Source organism: Ambystoma mexicanum, chromosome 2p (genome assembly GCF_040938575.1).
Source record: "Ambystoma mexicanum isolate Mex_15411 chromosome 2p, UKY_AmexF1_1, whole genome shotgun sequence".
NCBI lineage: Eukaryota > Metazoa > Chordata > Amphibia > Caudata > Ambystomatidae > Ambystoma > Ambystoma mexicanum.
In genome coordinates, this window is record NC_090923.1 from 1,118,383,928 (window position 1) to 1,118,403,853 (window position 19,926).

The 19,926-nt window shown below is 46.1% G+C and overlaps 1 protein-coding gene across 3 annotated transcripts in view; it reads left to right on the top strand.

Annotated features, from left to right (window-relative positions):
- The window catches only part of CCDC88B (coiled-coil domain containing 88B), a 1,445,666-nt gene that overhangs the window by 583,311 nt on the left and 842,429 nt on the right, over positions 1-19,926 (top strand). For all 3 annotated transcript variants that reach the window (XM_069645149.1, XM_069645150.1, XM_069645151.1), the window contains exon 16: positions 10,919-11,031. In XM_069645149.1, the coding sequence (XP_069501250.1) occupies positions 10,919-11,031 (113 nt within the window). The remainder of the gene's footprint in view (positions 1-10,918; positions 11,032-19,926) is intronic.

Genomic DNA, 19,926 nt, shown 5'->3' on the forward strand with positions numbered 1-19,926 from the left:
AGGGACGAAACAGGGCTTGCACAAGGGCATTCCAGGCCGCCATATTGTCATTAACCTTATGTGATCCCCTCTTTACAGCTCTATACAACACCACATTCTCAGCTGGGGACCATATTTTCATATCCTCCCACCACATGGCAAAAATTGGGCCTGCTGCTTTTTTCCATGACATAGCTACCCTACGCTTTGCCAATACACAGACCAGATCTAGCAATTTCATCACATGTCTAGACTTCTTTGGGCAAGGGAAAATGCCTAATAGACACATTTCAGGGGTCCATTGAAATGCAGTTATATCCGCCCCCTCTAGATTCTGTCGAACAGATCTTCAAAAGCCTTGGATCACCTGACACGTGAAAAACATATGGATGAAGTCTGCTCTGTCAGTACCACACCAAGGGCAGCCAGCAGATGTCTGCATAGAGAATCTCAACAGTCTGTCTGGTGTTGTGTAGGTCCTATGAAGGACATACAATTGTATAAGTCTATGTTGGGCATTTCTAGAGACCTGTCTAACATCAAGCAAAGCCCTAACCCAATCCACATTCTCTATAACTGACCCCAAAGCCATCTCCCATGCTTGTTTAACCTTGGGCGTCACACCACTCATATCAGACAGTAGCCCCCTTGTATAATCTTGACAACTGTCTCCAGCCATCCTCTAACTCGTAGAGCAGTGAAAGCGTCTCATGTACCTTTGGTTCCTCAGGCGAGTCCGGCCATATTTTCCCACCAAATTTCACCAACCTCATATATATCAAATATTGTCCCAGTGTAGACCGTATTCCCTCGCCACCACTGACAATTCTATTAACAGCCGATCATGAAAGACGTCACCCCATGTAGCCAACCCTATATTTTCCCATGTCCTCATAAGCCTAAGATCTCTAATTTCTCTACAAATGGTGACCAAAAGTGGAATGTAAGGAGAGTACAGGTCGCGCAGCTTTAGTAGTCTCAGTGTTCTGCTCCAATGCATCCTGCCCAATAGCAAAAGAGAAGGTCAGCATGGTAAACACTTGTCTGTTATCCATAAAGCATCTTTCAGCAAAACCAGTCGAATAGCTGCCTGCATCAAATCTGTATCGAATAGTTACCAAGCCAATGACTGAATCTGAGCTGCCAAATAATATAGTTCAAACCAAGGGTGTAGTACTCCACTCTCCTCCCTTCACAAGCAAAGAGTCTCCATCACAATCCTATGTCTCCCAACCCCCAAATAAACACTGTGACCAAAGAGTTCACCAATTTCATAAAGGTTCTAGGAATAGCAAACGTGACATTCCTAAAATAATATAAGAGACAAGGCAAGACCAACATTTTAATCGATGCCAAACATCCTATCAAGGACAGTGGGAGCTTCCTCCAAATGTCCACTGATCATACCACTCTGTCCAATGCTCTTACCGTATTGCAATCAAGTGAATCACCAATATCATGCAGAATTTAATTCCCAAATACTTAAAGGAGTAAACCGCCCATCAGATGCCCATCTGAGGTAATTCCTCACATTTCTTCTTAGTCAACAGGAAAATGCATGACTTATCACAGCTTGTAGTTATACCGAAAGCTTAGTAAAATTATCAAACACCTCCATTACAAGTGGCAGGTAATGCTCAGATTCTTGAATGTATAGTAACATATTGTCCACACATAGAAAGAACAGATGTCTTGTCCCATCCACTAATATTCCATCGTCATCAAACTCCACCCATAAGTACACTGCAAGATGTTCTAGCACTAAAATGAACATCAGAGACAATGGACATCCCTGTTTCGTCTCTTTCTGTAACTCCCAATGGTTCTGATATAGATCTACCAGTTTGGACCCTAGCCACAGGCATAGTGTTGACCAACTTTGCCCATTGTAAGAAACTCTCTCCAACCCCAAATGTACGCAGAGTAGCATAAATCCAGTACAAGTGTACAGAATTGAAAGCTTTAACAGCATCCAACGAAGCCACTGCATAATTAGTATTATGTGACTGAGTTCTATCAATGACGTAATAAAGCCTCCTCAAATTCAGGGACCTATTTCTACCCAGCACAAAACCGGTCTGATCTCGATGTATAAAGGAGTAGATCACGTGTCGTCATCTTCTGGCAAGCAGGGCAATAAGAATCTTGACGTCCACGTTCAACATCGATAATGGTGTATACGATTCACAGAATTGTTTTAGCTTCCCAGGTTTGAGAACAGGGATTATTTGGATACATTTTTATGTTGTCTGATCGGATATCATGAAAGGACAATTATAGACATTCTAGTTGTTGGGCGGGCAAAGGGACCGATATTAAGAACCTAGGGTGGAGCACAGTTGAGGAACATATATTGTTGCTCTTGGGGTGGGGTTAAGGGGCTGATAAATAAATAACTTATCATATCATATCATATCATATCATATCATATGTATACTCATAGTCCAGGATTACTGCCAGGGAGGGGTGGGATGTGGCATATAATAACAATCTCTAGGTAGAGGGAAAGATACACTATTGGGGTGGGGTGGTGTGAGAAACCAGAAGGTGTCTCACCCGCTAGTCCCCAGGGATCTCTCTCTCAGGTGGTCAGGGCACAGCCATCGCCTTTGGATCCAGACTCTGGGGGTGGACCAGTGCGGGAGGATCACCTGGGTGAGGGGTCTTCATGGAGTGGGGGTGAGACAGCTGATTGTGAGAAGCGGTATTCCTCCCTTTTATGTTCATCTACCCCATCCTATTTTGTAGGATTTTCCGAAGTCCTAACTCCCCCCTCCTTTTTACACTGGGCCAAGGAAGAAGGTGACTAAGAACAACCAGATTAACTCTTTCACATCGTACTGGACATGTCCCGTTAATCGGGTCAGGCAAAGTCAGGCACTTTACACTAAGTGCATACACCTGATAGCAGTTAGCTCTCCTCACACGAATGAAAGGCAACACCTAAAGACACACTCTGAGCCAGGCGGAAAACGAGTACGAGTAGAACTTCTGTGACGAAGGCACACCTACTGGAGCAGAGCAATGGACCAAGGGACGAGAGCAGCCAGCCGATAGCTCCAAGGGTTCCCTACTGGAGGTCGTTGCCTCCGACAGACAGCAAAAGACACGTGGAAAAGACCAGATCCCAAAGTGAAGATTGCATTGCGTTTCAAGGACGCCAGCGACCCTCTCGGGTGAAAGGCAGAGTTGGGGAGGCGAGTCCAAGCCTGTGGTACTAACCTTGACTTGTGAATTGGAAATAGCAAAACAAGTAAGAAGCACAGACAGCCGGTGAATTGGCAAGCGACCTGAGAGACAGGTGTGTGTTAAAGCGAATGAAGTAGCAACATTATATCACAAGTGAAGGCTGCACACTTGTGGATGAGACGGGAAGAAAGACAGACTTGTGAATGAACCTTGAAGTAAATGGCAGCTGTGAGATCAGCGATACTAAGTAATGGAGTGGTCCGGCGAAAGGAATTAGCTCATTCGAAAGTCTCCATGAAAGGTACATTGTTTGAAGCTATAAAGCAAATAAACAGCAAAAGTGAATTAAGTGAGAGTAAAGGTGAACTGTGAGTCCGAAGTGGTCCTGCGGCGGTCTGTAAAGAGAGCCACGCACATTCGAAAGTCTTCGACATTCGAAAGGGGTCCGAGTTCGATTGAGGGAGGCCCGAAGTACAATACGCTTGGGGAAGGGAGCCCCCCGGAAAGTTTGTGTTGAACTATGACGTGAGAGGTCTGAGCCCGGCAGAGGGGGACCTTTGTGAACTTTACGTTGGAATACAGAAAGACACTTTAACGTGGCAGGCCAGGCGTGCCTCAATCCACGGTTTAGAACCCTTGGGAGTGTCAGAAACCGAGCCTTAGTGTGTCATTCAGCCTACAAGGACAGCCTTACTCTGTGAGGTTTAACAAGAGAAGGAGGGCTGGTTCAACTATCTTTATTCTTTTGGAGACTGATGTTTCCTTTATATACATTTCTCCTTTTTACACTTTTTTTTACAAGAGATAGGGCAGGCATTAGGTTTTGTTAGCAGAGGCCATTTTGATTTGACGGACTCCACTAGAACTGTTTTGTTTATCGTTTGATGGCCGAGACTACTCCCATCTTAGTTATAGGCCAACATAGGAGATTAACTGTATGCTAGGCATAGGATGAAGGTGCCATTTTTGAATTCTTGAGTGTTAGAGATTGAGGGGATTGATATTGATGTTCTTGTTGGGTGATGGGTGAAGGGAAAGTTTATAACACTGAAAGGGCCAATAGAAACACTTTGGGCCTCATTGCTAGTACGGCACTGCACGTAAAAATGGCAGTAATGTGACATTAATTCCGTTACCGCCACGTTATCGCACCATTCTACAACACGTTTGGTGGTAACATGAAGAATTTACCTACAGCAAAAAGCTGTTGGTACTTCCTCCACCTTACCGCCAAAAGTTGACAATGCTGTCTAATGTCATTGGGTGAATGGAAATATGCTGATTCTTCCTGGGTGGACTAGGGCAATGGGACAGATATTAATGCTGTCAGGTGGGAAATGGTGAAGTAGCACCTTATAGGGAAGACATTAACATTCTTGCATGGGATGGTTAGAACCTGCAACTATTAACACTCTCTGAGTATCTTGAAGGGACAAATATAAGCCCGCTTGGGTGGGATGGGCAAAGGAACATATATATTATGCATTTGTAGTGGGATGAATAAAGACTATAATTGATACTGTGGGATTAGCAAAGGGACTGATATTAAGAATCTTGGATGTAGTTGGTTGTAGGGACATATATCATTGGTTATTCAATAAGTATGACTAACACTTTATGATATGATATGATATTTTATTTGTATCGCGCTCATACACATGTTTTTTAGAGCATGACGAGGCACGGGAGGGGAACAAGAGAGGACAAAACAACAATCTTACTAGTCCCAGTGAAATTGAGAATGCACAAGTGCAGGGGAGAGGGAAGGGGGAAGTGCAAGGGGGAGAGGTGGGAAGTGCTGAGCAAGGAATAAAAACAACAACAACTGGTAGTGCAGGCAGCAAGGTGGCAAGTGCAAGGTTTAATCCGCAGACAAGGGGTCTCTGATAAGTGCAGGTAAGGGGACTATAGGGTTACAGATACAGACCCAAGTACAAGTGTTGCCAGGAGGCAGTGCGGGTGTGTTGCTAGGTGGGCAGGGACCTGGGCCCAAAATCAGAGGGTAGCCAGGTGCACGGAGCTGAAGCAGACAGATCAACAGAGGAGAGGAAGAGCGAAGGCAGAAGCAAAGAGCAAGGTCTTGAGGTGCTTCCGGAACCGGAGATGGTTCTCCTCAGTTTTCAGAGTGGCAGTGAGGCTGTTCCAGAGGGAGGCCCCAGCCAAGGAAAGAGATTGACCCCCAGCTCGTTGCTTGCAGAAGTGACTGACCCTGAGGGAGTTGGAGGTGGGGGAGCGAAAAGCTCGAGTGGTAAGGTATATATGAAGGGAGAGTTGAAGGTATTTTAGACCCAGGCCCCAGAAAGCCCTGCAGCCACTGGTAGCCAATGAAGAGATTTCAGGGCTGGAGAGATATGATCCCAGGGCTTGAGGCCAAGGACAGGTCTTGCAGTCCTGTTCTAGATGAGTTGCAGAGGACGGAGAGTAGAAGCAGGCAGATTTGGAAAGAGGCTGTTGCAGTAGACTAGCTTAGGGAGAACCAGAGCTCTAGAGACAGTAAGGTTCTGGGGGAAGGAGAGGAAAGGAAGAATACCTCTGAGGAGGTGCAGTTGGTAGTTTGACTTCTTAGAGACGTCAGAGATGTGAGGGAAAAAGGAAAGTGTGGAGTCAAAGATGACCCCAAGGTTCTTAGCCTCACAGGTGGGAACAGGAAGAGGGCTAGGCAAGGCCGGCCAGAGAGTGACTGGAAAGGAGGGTGCAGGTGTGCCGATGAGGAGAATCTCTGTCTTACTGGCATTAAGGCAGAGATCAATGGCGGCACCCCACTCCTGGATGGCAGACAGACAGTCAGAGATGAGGGAGGGAGAAGAGGTGGCAGAGGGAAGCCTGAAAACGAGCTGAGTGTTATCTACATAGCACTGAATGTTAGAGCAGAGAGCGGCAATGCGGTGGGCAAGGGGTGCCAGGTATTGGTTGAACAGCCAGGGAGAAAGGGTAGACCCCTGGGGAACACCACAAGTAGAGAGTGAGATGGAGGAAAGGAAGGACCTAAGTTGCACCTGGGATGGTCGATCAGAGAGGAAAGAGGTCAGTCAGGCCAGGGCCTGATCAGTGACACCCAGGTTATCACGGAGACCGTTGAGCAGGATGTCATGGTTGACTGTGTCAAAGGCAGAAGAGAGATCGAGTAGGATAAGGACAGAAGGGATGTTAGAGTCAAGGTTGGAGAGCAAGTCTTCACGGATGTTCAGGAGAGCAGTTTCCGTACTTCTGGCAGCTCTGAAGCAAGACTGATGGTCATGGAGACAACCAACAGAGTCGGTGTGAAGATTAAGCTGGGAGATGGTCAGCTTTTCCAAGAGTTTGACCAAGAAAGGAGTGATAGAAATCGGGCGATAGTTAGACGGGCAGGATGGGTCAGCTGTGGGTTTTTTGAGAATAGTGTGCACAAGAGAGTGCCTCAGAGGGGAGGGAAAGCTCCAGAGGCGAAGGAATGGTTACAGATGTTGGCCAGAACGGGACCAAGGGTGTCAATGTGGTCCTTGGTGGTTTTGGACGAACAGGGAAGAACCTGTTTTGACGAGACTTTCATAGATCAGACTTGGCTGGAAATCTCGTCGGGGGAGAACATAGGAAAGGATGAGAAAGAGGGAGACGAGGTGGTTGCAGGGGGGCCAGAGGTATCCGAGAGAGAATGGGGGGGGGCGGACGGAGGGTGGACAGGATGTCCTGGGTTTTGTAGATGAAATGAGAGGCCAAGGCCGTGCAAAGGGCCTGGGAGGCGACAGGAGAGATAGAGACTGCAGCAGGGTTGGCCAACTCCTTGAAGATTTTAAAGAGTTCGGCCGAGTTGTTAGATGCCACAGAGACGCTGGCTTGGACCGTCTCCTACTTTGCCTGTACTACTTCTTACTAACGTAATATCTGTAAAGTCTTTACTCTGTTACTACCCTGTACAAACGCTGTGATACCTGTGGGCCTGGGTGTTACACAAATGTTGAAATAAATAAATCAAATTGCTCTTGGCTCAGGACTGTTGTCACGGTGGTGTACAATACGAGCCAATATTAACAATCTCAGTTTAGGATGGGGCAAAGGGACAGATATTGCTTGGGCAATGTTAGGATTGGATTTCTATACTCTGGCCTGGTAGACAGGTGTATAAGAGGCCAACCTAGACAGTGAACAGGGACAACTCTGGGAGCTGTAGCCAAACCAATTAATTTAGCATGGAGAGTGGTCAAGACTAACTGCCTCATCACGAGTTTGCCGGTAACCCTTAAATGCGGCGCTAACGCTATTACCGCCGCATTTAAGGGACCACCAAATCACGGGTTTGGTGGATTTACCCCAGCTCTGAACTGGGGGCAGATTGCCGATTTTCAGCGCTATTACCATCGGCGGTAATAGCACCACACATTCCCCACTGGGCCCAATGGGGAATGGGAAATTCCCAAATGTGCCCAATGGGGACTAACCGTTCCGCCAAACCTGTGATCCGGCGCTAATATCGATGGGGGGGTTTGGCGGTAGGGCTAATAGCCCCGGCAGTAACACCGCTGGGTTTAGCGACCAACTCGTGATGAGGCTAGGCGTCTCAGGAAGGGTCTGGACAAGGAGTCCACAAAGTAAGTAATCACGGATTACAATTAGACAAGTAGTTATAAAAACACTGGGCCTCATTACGACCCTGGCGGTAGGGATTTAACGGGGCTGGTAGAGCTGCCAGCCCCGTTAAATCCCTACTGCCTCATTACGAGGTTTGCTCGCGGGACCCGGAAAGGGCACCTGGTAAAACCAGGCGTCCTTAATGGGTCCAGCGAGCGGACCAGGATGCAAACAACGGGCCCATCATTAACGGGCCCGTTGTTTGCATCCTCCCCATTCCCATTGAACCCTATGGGGGCTCGAATGGGAATGGGGATGCACAGAGTCTGGGTTCCTGGAATGGGGAAATACTGGGCCCTCCAAGGTCGGAATGGCACAGTATTTCCCCATTCCAGGAACCCGGACCCGGTACCCGGAATGGGGGTAGCCATGCCGCAAATAGCGGTATGGTTACCTCCAGGGTCGTAGTGAGGCCCACTATATTTATTTGTGGCCAAGTAAACACTATTAAAATGACTATAAGCAGGCAATAATATCACACAAATGAATTAAAAAACATATATCCAGTGCCAGTCCCAGTAGCCAGTGCAATAAAACCACAATACCCCCACACCATGATACTGGAAGGAAAGGTAAAGTTAAATTAGCAATGGCAGTCCACAAGATTACAACCCGAACTTTAGAAGTCCAAACTTTAGAAGTCCAACGCTAAATTGTCTGGGGCCTTGTGCCCTGAAAGTTCACAAAGTTCCAAGTAGTTTTGTAAGGCAGGAAAAGGTTAGGAGGAGGGTCTTGTGGATGGGAAAACAGTTTCAGAAGTCAGGTAAGTGTCTATTCTAGTGAATAAAACTGTCCCCAGCTTTCAAAGTGCTTGCCCGTGCAAGCAATGGCAAAGCCAAACTATTGTAAAAGTTTCAAAAGTTAGGAAAACTTTTAAAAAGGGACAGAGGGGTTCAGATAAGTACAACTGTAACTCAGCCCATACTCCGGTTTGTCTTGGGACTTGGCACATCTTCAGAGGGTTGTCAGAGGTTGTGTTTCCCACCTTTTCTTCTGGACCTCTGTGCCCAGGAGTTGCAGTTTCGAATTAATCCCTGGTCGGCCACAGATGCTGGTGCAACGTGTTCCAGTTGAAGAATGCAGTTCACTGAAGTGCAGGCCTCCTCTCAGCACATGACTCGATGCGGGAAAGCAGTTTTTGGCGGTTGTCACCATTGCAGAGCAATAGGAGGGGACACAGTTGTTGCTGTCGGAGTCAGCCTTGTATATCGGGTTCCTTGGATCGTCGGATGCTGAAATTTGGCAGAGATGACCTCTGTAGGACAAGCTGACTGTCCGCAATTTTTCCGGGACAAAATGCGCAGCGTGATTTCTGCATCGCAGTAGCCAAAAGTTCGAGCTAGTCAGCCATTCGGTGGCACTTTTGAGGTATTTACTTCGCAGGACAAGGTGCCGATGTCGAGAATCATTGGTCCCACCACTCCAGGGGTCGAAGCTCCACTGAAGAGCAACAGCCAGATAGAACTTCACCGGGACTGTAGCAAAGGTTGGTTGCAAGGCCTTCTTAGGATGGGTCCACCGTCTTCAGAGCTGGGCAGGATACTTGGCTTCTTGCAGGATTTCTGTGCGATCTCTATGTCATGGCTTCAGGACTCCTCTTCATATCCAATTCAGGTGAGTATCCAGACTCAGCCCTCCAATGGCAAGATCTGCCACACTCATGCACACCAGCAGTGGTCCAATCAGGGACCACTGCAAGTCTCATGCAAGGATGCACACCAGACTCTCGGGCACCAGTATTTGAATTGGGACCTGACAGCCCAGCCCACTTCCTGAGAACACACATACATGGCCCTGCACTAGCCTGTGAAAATCAAGGCTTTCCCGTGCAAGTGCATGATGTTAAAAGGAATTTCCTGACCTGACAGGACAGGAAGAAGGCCACAGAACAAGATTGCCAAAAGAACAAGCAAAACCCTTGTGGCACAGCCGTGTTAGGACACTCGCCACAGTTAGTAGCCAAATGCGTTAAACGGAGTATGGCTAAAGAAAAGTACTGCAAAAATAGTTCAAAATCAACTGCTGTCTTTTGGGCACAACCAAAGTAACTACAAAATCCCTTTGAGTGTAGTCTAGGGTCATACAAAAGAAACCCCATTGCACTGCACTGTAAGATGCATTGTGCAATGATATGATATGATATTATATGATATGGCATTTGTAATGGTAAAAAGTTACCCAAAAAATAGATAACATGTTACAAGAAAAGGGAAACATACCAGTACTGACAGCCTTAAGGACTACCCAGTTTCACCATAATAATGAGCAAACGTGCAGTGGAGTGAAAGTCAGGACATAGTTGAAAAACAAAAGCAAAATGTTTGGGAGTCCATAGAAATGGAGGGAAAGTTGCTAAAAAGAGAAAACGTTCCTAACAGGCCAGATGGGCAAACAGAACACTATGAGCATTGTTGTTGTGGTATTGGATAAAGCTGTTAATGGTCTTTGAATGGGATGGGTGAAGGAACAGATATTAACAATCTGTTGAGTAGAGGAAGAAATAATAGATGCTTATGCTGTTTGGGTAGATAGGTCAATGTGACTGATGTTAATATTCTTTGGGTGGGATAGTTGAATTGACGTATATTACTACCGTTGAGTGGAAATGAATGGACGGGACCAATATGAATGGATAAATAATAACACTCTGATGGTTTCTTGGGATCGATATTAACATGCTAACATGCTATCTAGTTGAATGGGGCAAAGTGGCAGATAGTAACACCATGGCAAAGGAGCAGATATGAATGCTATTGGAGGTGGTGTGAAGTGGAATGGAAATGTACTTAATTTGCTGTGCATGGGGGGAAGAGATTTATGTAAATATTTAAGAGATGATAAAAGGAATAGATGTTAGGCCCTCATTATGAGTTCTGAAAATGTATTTTAAAAATTACTGCATTTATTAATTACTGTCACTGCATGCTATAATCATTAAAATCTGTTTGAATATGGGAAATCTGCATGCAGTAAATACCGCCTCGTCCATAATTTGGTGTATAGAGTATTTTTACACAACAGAACTAAGGAGCAGATATTCACACTTTTGGGATGCACAAGGGCAACAGGGACTAGCTTTACTTTGTCACAGTGCATAGGGCTTAAGGGACAGAGATTTAAAATCGTGCTGCCCTTCTTGTTCCAGGATTTGATGACTGAGAAGGTAAAAGTCCACGAACTAGAGACAGAACTGACCAGGCTTAGGAGCCAGTTGGAACGCATCCCTCCACGCGATGAGCAGCAGAGTTCAGAGAGCAGGTGCGTATGCTAGGTTAGAGGTTAAGGTGCCCATGGTTCCCTTTGTTTGTATTATTCCTCTAGTAAAACTAATTTCGCCCTTTGGTAAGCACCATGAATGCATTAGTGCTACACTCACCCACACTTTTCCCAGGGTGGCAGGAAGTTGGGGCACATGAGTATAAGTGCACGCTAGAGGGCACATTAGGACACATGTGGAGGTATCCCTGAGCAAAAGGTTGTCATTAATTATGACTGTTCATTGTATTTTGCCCATAACCTGCAGCTGGCACACCCGGTTAATGATCGGCATAAAGTGGTCCAGTGGACCAGTGGGTACTTACTGAAGCTAACATGCAATGTATTAAAGGATCCTGCTATTTGCCTTTTCTGTCTTGTGTTTGTTACTTGCTAGATTTTGCCTATTCTTTTAGAACTTAGTTGTGCAACTGACTGTAGATGAACCTACTCAGCCTTTCTGAGATGTCTCCATTCCATTGTATCTAAAACTCCAGACAACCTTGTGTACGATTTCCAGAATTTAATATGTGAGAGCAAAGCTTGATCAAACATTTTCCAAGTGTATGTCATGCAACTCAAACGCAGCATTTTGGAAGTCTATCCATTTATGTGGTAGTCAAAATATTCCCTTAATTAAAAGTTTGGGAGTATATTACTTCCATGACTAAATGAATAGGGGCCAGGAGATGTAGAAAGCTCCGGCCTTCAGTGTTATAAAGTCTGTCTGAGAACAACATGGAAGACAAAGAAGAAGTTGGATTAGAAAAAGTCAAACTCTGGCCCAGGAAGTGGAGTTAGAGATTCCAGGAGACATTAAAGGAAAATGAAAACACTACCAGCGTGTTTAAGATGACCTCTAAGGCCTTACAACTGATGGGTGTATCGTAAACACAGGGCACACTGTGGCTTTCTGGGTCCTACTTTTGAAAGATATATGGCTTTTTCTGGACTTAAAAACATAAAAAGGATCTTAAAGTAAAAGCCTTGTGGAAGAGTAGGTAGTGCCATCGCAAAAGCAGCTACTTTTTGGCCACTTGGATCTTGGTATGGTGAAGGTTTCGGGCCCACGCAGCTGACTTTCACCACTGCCTAGGAATTGCCCCGGAGCAGTCTGCAACTCATAGTGGAGGTACAAGCCTCCCAAGAAACAAGTATACTGATTTATAGGGTTGTAGACTAATGAGAAGAGGAAATCTTTTACCTCTCCCAGCAGATTTTTTTCTGACTATCGAGAAAATGAAAACTCTACTCCCTGTTCCTTCTTTTGTAACCAGGGAGTGGGAGTGCAACCTTTATGAGTAGATTGAGCTGCTTATGAATCAGGAAAGGTACATGGGACTAGGGGAAGTGGCCTCCATCTGACCAGCAGGTGGACAACCCACCCTCCTACAAGAAACACATTAGTAATAGATGTCCCAATACCCCGGTACATTTATCTGAAGCACTGGTCAGAGTAAGATGATGTTTTGAATCCCCACCTTGCTGATGGTTACTGCTTAAACTTTTTAGAGTGTGTGGCTGTCTTTTGTCCTGCACCTACAGGGAAAGTAGTGTAATCTAAGGATAGTTAGGGTTCTCTTCCTGCTTCTGGACATGCTTGCAGACATTTGTATTGAATTGTCTAGCTTTTAGAGTTGTAGTGAAATGCTGTAACTGCGGCTAGAGGGCCAGATCATCATTTGTTTTCACTGCAATCTTCAGCTGATTGGCTCAGTGACTCTAGTGTACAGAAAAGAAGGTGGCATGGGCTTGAATGCTGGAACTGCAAAGGACTGATAAGTGTGCCTTTCTAGTAGGCTACAATATCCTGACCCAAGGAGAACCATTAATTCACTGATGTCTTCCTGTTTCGCCTAGTTTGAAAGAGGAGGAAAGTAGGTTGGTCCTAGTGGAGGACCTCACGAGTTCCACCTGCAACAAATGAATGATGTAAGGCTGAGAGGAACAAGCAGAATGGAAGACCCTGTGGCAGCTCCCTGGAGTGCAATAAAGAGTGAATAACTAAGAGAGAGAGAGAGAGAGAGAGAGAGACCTGAGGAGCGCTAACAGTGACCAAGAAAGTGCATACTAAGCATAGTTCAGATAGTTCCCAGTGCCATGCAAGAGGCACAGAGGGAAACGAAAACACTATAAGACTGATTAAAGAAGTATTTACTAGGAGTTGTAGTGCAGCCAGTTCCAAATGCAGTGCAGTAGACTCAGAAAGAGGAAAGCACAAGGAACTCTAAGCAACTGACAGCAGAAGTGCATACTGCCGAAGTCCACCACCACACAAGAGACACAGACAAAGAGGAAAGTGCCTGGAGTTGTAAGAAAACTGCATAGTGGGAGTTGTAGTATAGATGATTCCCAACATAGCACAAGAGGTTCTCAGTGAGGCAGTGAACAAATGTTTTTTTAAAGTGGTGTGTGCCTGGACTTCCTCTGGCTGAGTGTGTGGCACAGAAAAGCCTAGAGAAAAGCAAATTGTCCTGTTTAGCACAAGAGGTGCTGCGAAAGAGAACAAGTGTGTATGGCTGAAAGTTCCATTCCTCACTTTTGTGAGTATCTTGTTCTTGTTTGATTGCTTTTTTGTACCTTGAACTGTTTTTGTCACCATTGAGGCTCTATTTAAAAACCTTACTGGAGACCAAAAATCACTTTTCATGTCCTGTCCTAATGAACTCATATGACTACCAGGGCAGGGGTATTGCAAAATAGCATCTTTTGAAATTGCTGTATAGTCAGAGATTGATGGAATCTCGTTACTTTTCATAGGGTTGGGCCTCAGTTTAACATTAATACTGTGCCACTTGCCTTCTGAACAACGGAAAAATGACTAGCACATGTTTGTAATCTCTGTGACCAGATCCAATTTATTTGTGCTTTTTCTTGTATGAGTTCCCCCGGTGGAAATGCTGATTTTGTCCATTTTCTCATACATGATCTCCGACTCATTGCTCTCTAAGGTTTCCATGACTGAATGGTACCTAGTTTCTTTTTATTATTTGTTTGTTTGGTTTATAAAAAACCTTTACAAAAATAAGAATCACATCACAAAAGTAACTGCAATGAAGATAAAATAAAAGAAAAAGAAGACAAAGAGAGAGATAGAGAGAAAGAAAACCGGGGATCCATCAGGGGACTGAACTACATAACAGCAACCTTTTCAAAGTACAGAAGTCTTCTTTTAAATTATGATGGAGCTTATTTTCAAGACTTGTACTATTGTTGCTGTTAACATGATCTCTTGACCAGCAATCATTCTGTCCCAAAAAAACTCTGAAATGAGGCTCTCCACCTTGGCCACAAATCTCCTAAATAGCAGCAATCTGGCTTCCCAGGTGCCTTCGCACTCCATTAATAAGTGTTTTATTGTTTGTTTGCTGGGAGATTCACATTGTTCACAAAGTTTTCTTGCCTGATCCCCTTGGTTCCTTCTTACCAATATTTCCCCAGTGTGGGCAACATTTAGTCTCAGAAAGTTATTTCTCACTGTTATGTCTGGATATTGTGGAAGAGAGCCCATCTTTTTTTCCACCTTTAATAATAGATTTGGAGGATTGAGGGATCTTACACTGGCAATTGTGTCTATCCAGTCCCAAGATTCTAATGATTTTTTCACTTTCCAGGGGGTTTGACACGACAGTTTCCAAGCTCAGCCCCAGCCTGTTCAAGATTCCTCTTATTCTTTTCTCCAAGCCCACAAGAATCTGGGATCTCGAGTTTTTTAGGTGCTCATTCACATCCTAAAGAAGAGAGTCTTTCTTCCAGTGATGATTTCACGAAATAATGTGATTAGCTTCCAATCTGCGCGGCACCCTAATGAGACTAAACCCAGTTCAAAACGTATGCTCGAGATTGCACAATGGAAGAGCCAAGGTTTTTTGTCCAAAGTAAGCCCTCTATTCTGTTCCAATTTGTGTGCCATAAAAGTGGCTTTGCTTCTAATCCATACAATAGTACTGGGACTGCTTTGGCCATGTAAAACCTGATTAGGGTAAGATTGAAAATGTGCAATATTTTGCATTCAGTTTCTTTCATTTGTGGTATTAATTGTGCAACCTTCTCCATCATTGCTGTGTTGACTTTGTTATTTGCAGGGCTGGCAAAGATCGTATAGCCCAAATAAGTGAGTTGTTCCACGCGGGGGGTGGCTTTCCCATCCAAAAACCAATTTCCATATCCAATTTTCCTCTTCGGATGTTTGAAGATAAGGACTTTGGATTTCGAGGGGTTGATTGTCAGCCCGTTAAGGTTGGAATACTCCCCAAGCTTGTCTAGGAGACGTTGAAGGCCCACTGCAGACTTGTCCAGTATTACAATGACATCAGCGTAAGCTAGTCAGTGCAGCCTCCTTCCATTTCTCACTGGACTGGCCAACGCTGAAGAAAACATAAAGTTTCCCAGATCTGAAAGAAAGAGGTTGAAGAACAACGGTGCGCCCATAAAACCTTGCCTTACCCCTCTGAAGACCTGAATCAGATTGGAAAGATGACCTTGGTCGTCTAGCCACAATATTAGGGTGGTATTTCTATGCAACTCAATTAACATTGCTAAAAGGGGGTGTGGAATCCCCGAGCTGTGTAATTTTCTCCAAAGCAAGTATCTGTCCACATGATCAAAGGCTTTGGATAAGTCTACCCAAGCCCCGTAAAGAGGTAGATCCAATTTCCCTTTTGTCTTTTCGCTTACCAGATTTAAGAGTAAGCCATTTAAGCTAGTGCTAGTGCTAGTGACAGTCCTTTTCTAAATCCTGTTTGATGGCACGATAGAATCTGCTGTGACTCCACCCAGTGTGTAAGCTCTCTCAAGAGTAGCTGCATGAAGAGTTTGCTGTCAATGTCAAGGAGGGCGATGGGAGGATAGTTTTTCGGGCTCAGCCGATCGTTCCCCTTGAAGAATGGAATGACAAGCGCGTTCTTCCATGAGGGTGGAAATCTGCGGATCTTCAAGATTTCTCGAAAAAAAAAGATTCAAGATCTCTGGCCAGAGTTTTGGATTATTTCTCAGAACCTGGTAGGTTAATCCATTAGGTCCTGCAGCTTTAGATGTAGAGTACTTAGCTATTAAATCAAGAATGTCATTTTCCACAAAAGAGAGAGACCAAGGGGGATCCGTGATCAGGCAAAATTCCGGTGTCCCTCGAGATTTGAAGTTTTCGGAAAGATAGTACCTAGTTTCAGTTCTGTGAGGGTCTCGCAGACACCTGAGTCAACATCCCAGTGAATGCCTGCGTTGCTGCATGCGTTATTGGGATGGAGTCTGACCACCACTGATTGTGTAACCTTTGAATTTAGCATTGGTTGAAATTTGTGTGCTGGGGTCACCGCCAGCCCTGTGCATGTGTGTTTAAATAGGGAGACTCAGAGCCATTGTTTAGTTGACTACTGGCCTGATCCTGAAGTAGTTGAGAGAGCACAGCAATACTGAGTACTCCTCACTGGAAACTGTGATGCTTACTCCTGATCCTCCTGAATGTGATGCCATGACCAGGCAATTCGTCCCCTTAATCCAGTGATAATAGTCGGATCCCCCTTCTCGGTAGCCTTTGCATGCTCCCCTGAAACCCTTGGACCCAGAGTTGCCTCGAACAGAAGTGAGAGCCCCTGCTGTCTTGCTGGAGCCCATACAGCATTTGTTCCTGCTGTCTTCAAGGGCTACTTCAACGCTGAACTTGCCATGTATAACCTCTGCATCATCCTTTGGCCTGCCTTCAGTTCTTCATTCCTGATCAGCTAACCTGTCCCCAGTGGGAAACATTTCTGCTGGTGCTGTGCATGGATTCATCTACTTACCGACCTCGTTTCTACCAATTGTCCCAGCCTCCTATCTGCAGTCCTTGTTGCCCAAGATCTCAACTGTGACCCAGCATGGGAATCGACATCTGCACCTGAGTCCTGTGGGTCTCTTTAACGCACCTTAGAAGCCTGCAATATATCTTGGGGTTCTTCCACCTGTGAATCCGTGGTGTCTATAGGTATGCCTATTGTGCCCACCCCAAGCGGCAGGTGTGTGCCTGGGTTGCTGTGGTGTCTGCTGGAGAAAGTTAGCACAAAACAGGAGGGGAATGCGCTTCTGGGCTGACACCTCAGGAACAACATCATGAGGACATTTGGCCAGCGCTGCCCGCAGCCACTCATAGTGGCTTGTTTGGGAGGAGATGTTGCCATGTCCTCGATGGTGTGGGGCTTCTGTTGTGAGGAGTTGGCGGCAGGTGTCAGGTATGGGCTTCTGCTCTGGCTGTTGGGGGGCAGGATGCCAGGTATGGTGAAATCTTAATGGTGGGGGTCAGGATGACTGGTATAAGGCTTGTGCTCTGGGTGGCGGGGTGGGGAGGCGGGATGACAGATATGGGGCTTGTGGTCTGGGTAGTGGGAAGCATGATGCCAGGTATGGGGCATGTGCTCTGGATAGTAGGGAGGCAGGATGCCAGCTGTGGTGCTTGTGTTATGGGTAGTAGGAGGGCAAAATGCCAAGTATGGGGCTAGTGCTCTGGGTAGTGGGGGCAGGCTGCCAAATGCAGAGCTTGTGCTTTAGGTGGTGGGACTAGGATGCCTGGTATGTGGCTTGCAATCTTGGTGGTGGTGGTGGGGGTAGACGGCAGGATTTCAGTTGTAGGGATTGTGCTCTGGGTGGTTGGGGGAAGGATACCAGCTATGTGGCTTTTGCTCTGTGCAGTTGGCGTATGGGGCATGTGCCCTGTGTGGTGGGACGTAGATTGCCAGGTATAGGCCTTGTGCTCTGGGTGGTGGGGGGCAGAATGCCAGCAATGGGGCTTGTGCTCTTAGTAGTGGGGGGGAGGGCAGAATGCCAAGTGTGGGGCTTGGTGCCCTGGGCGGTGGGGGGCAGGATGCCAGGTATGGGGCTAGTGCTCTGCGCAGTGGGTGCAGGATGCCAAATATGGAGCTTGTGCTTTGGGTGGGTGGGGCCAGACATGCGGCTTGCAATCTTGGTGGTTGGGGGGAGAGGAGTATGTCAGTTATAGGGCTTGTGTTTGGGTGGTGGGGGGGCAGTATGCCAGGTATGGGGCTTGTGGCTTGTGCTCTGGGTGGTGGGTGGCAGGATACCAGCTATGGGGGCTTGTGCTCTGGGTAGTTGGGTTAGGATGGCAAGTATGTGTTTTGTGCTCTGGGTGGTGGGGGCCGAAGCCAGGTATGGGACTTTTTCTCTGGAAGTTGGGGCAGGATGGCAATTATGGAGCTTGTGCTTTGGGTGGTGGGGGGCAGGTAGCCAGGTATAGGTTTTGTGCTTTGGGTGTTGGTGTGCAGGATTCCAGGTATAGATCTTGCAATTTTGGTTTTGATGGGCAGGATGCCAGGTATAGGGCTTGTATTCTGGGATGTGGGGGCACAATGCCAGGTATGTGGCTTATGCTCAGTGTAGGAGGGGCAGGGTGCCAAGTATGTTGGTTGTACTTTAGGTAGTGTGGGCAGAATGCCAGCATGGGGCTTGTGCTCTGGGTAGTTGGGGGACAGGAGGCCAAATATGAAGCTTGTGCTTTGGGTGGTTGGGGATGGTGGGTAGCTAGGGTTAGGGTTTGTGCTCTGTGTGGTGGGAGTCAGGATGCCAGGTATAGGGCTTGCAATCTTGGTTGTGGTGTGCAGGATGCCAGGTTTAGGGCTTGTGTTCTGGGCAGTGGGGGCAAGATTCCAGGTATAGGGCTTGTGCTCTGAGTGGTATGGGAGCAGGATGCCAGGTATACGGTTTGGGCTTTGGGGTATGGTAAGCAGGATGCCAGGTATGGGACTGGCACTCTGGGTGTAGGGGGCAGAATGCCAGGTATGGGGCTTGCCCTCTAGGTGGTGGTGGTGTTGGGTCATTTGAGTTTGGACTTGTGGGGCTCTAACCTACATATGGTGACTCTACCAACTATAACATTGCATTATTGGGGCTTTTGAAGCTGCAACTGGCATATTATTGCAGCCCCTGCAAGGCTTTACACAACATATGGTGACTGGCATATGTTGGCTTTATTGGTGGATCTAAAGCTGCACCTATATCATTACATGTCATACAGGTGCAGGATTGGGCAAAGCTGGCATGGCACTGTTGGAACTGGCATTGTGCTGACTGTGATTAAATAGAGTTGTTTGAAACTGCCAATGCTGGCACATTGAGCTGAACATTACTGTGTGTAAGAGAACCATGGCATATTTAAACATTATTCCAGGAAGGTTGCCACTTTTATTAGCACCTCCCTGTAATAGAGCAACACGGGTCACCCTGAATTGACAGAACCCTGCACCATTCGAGCAACACTAAGGTTTAAAGTAAAGTAACCTTCCTTTTTGGTTGTAACACCTTGCTAGTAATTCTGTTATATTCAGGCACTTCCTTACCCAACGCTGTGTGCCGCATGAAATCCTGGCACAATATTAAAACTAGGGTCATTTACACTGACCTATGATGCATATTTGGCATTGTTTATTTTTTTTATTTGTGCATGGTCAAAGAAATGTCAACCTCTACAAACATCAAGAAGATTTTTAAATCATCAGTAAACCTTAAAAACACATCAGAAGTATTCGAATATTTATTTTTTTCCTACAGAATTGCTTGTAAATGCTTATTTTGAATGGAGCGTGTCCTCGCACAGATTCCTCATCTTTGATATATCCGATATACTGCTTGCAGTTTAGGAAACCTTTTGACAGCGGAGGGCGCAGTGCATCATCAACTCAAGGTCCCTCAGCGGCTTCCATCCCGCTCTCAGCCGTGACGTTGACGCTGGTATAAATAGCACGCACTGCGCTCGTTGCCTCCGTTCTGTTTTTCCACGCACAGCATGCTTCGAAATGGTTCGGTCGCCTCAGCGATTTTCAACTGCGCTTTTCTTGAAAACTTGAGATATGTCTACTCCGAAGACTGGATTCAAGAGGTGTGCGGACTGTGGATCGAAGATGTTGATTACAG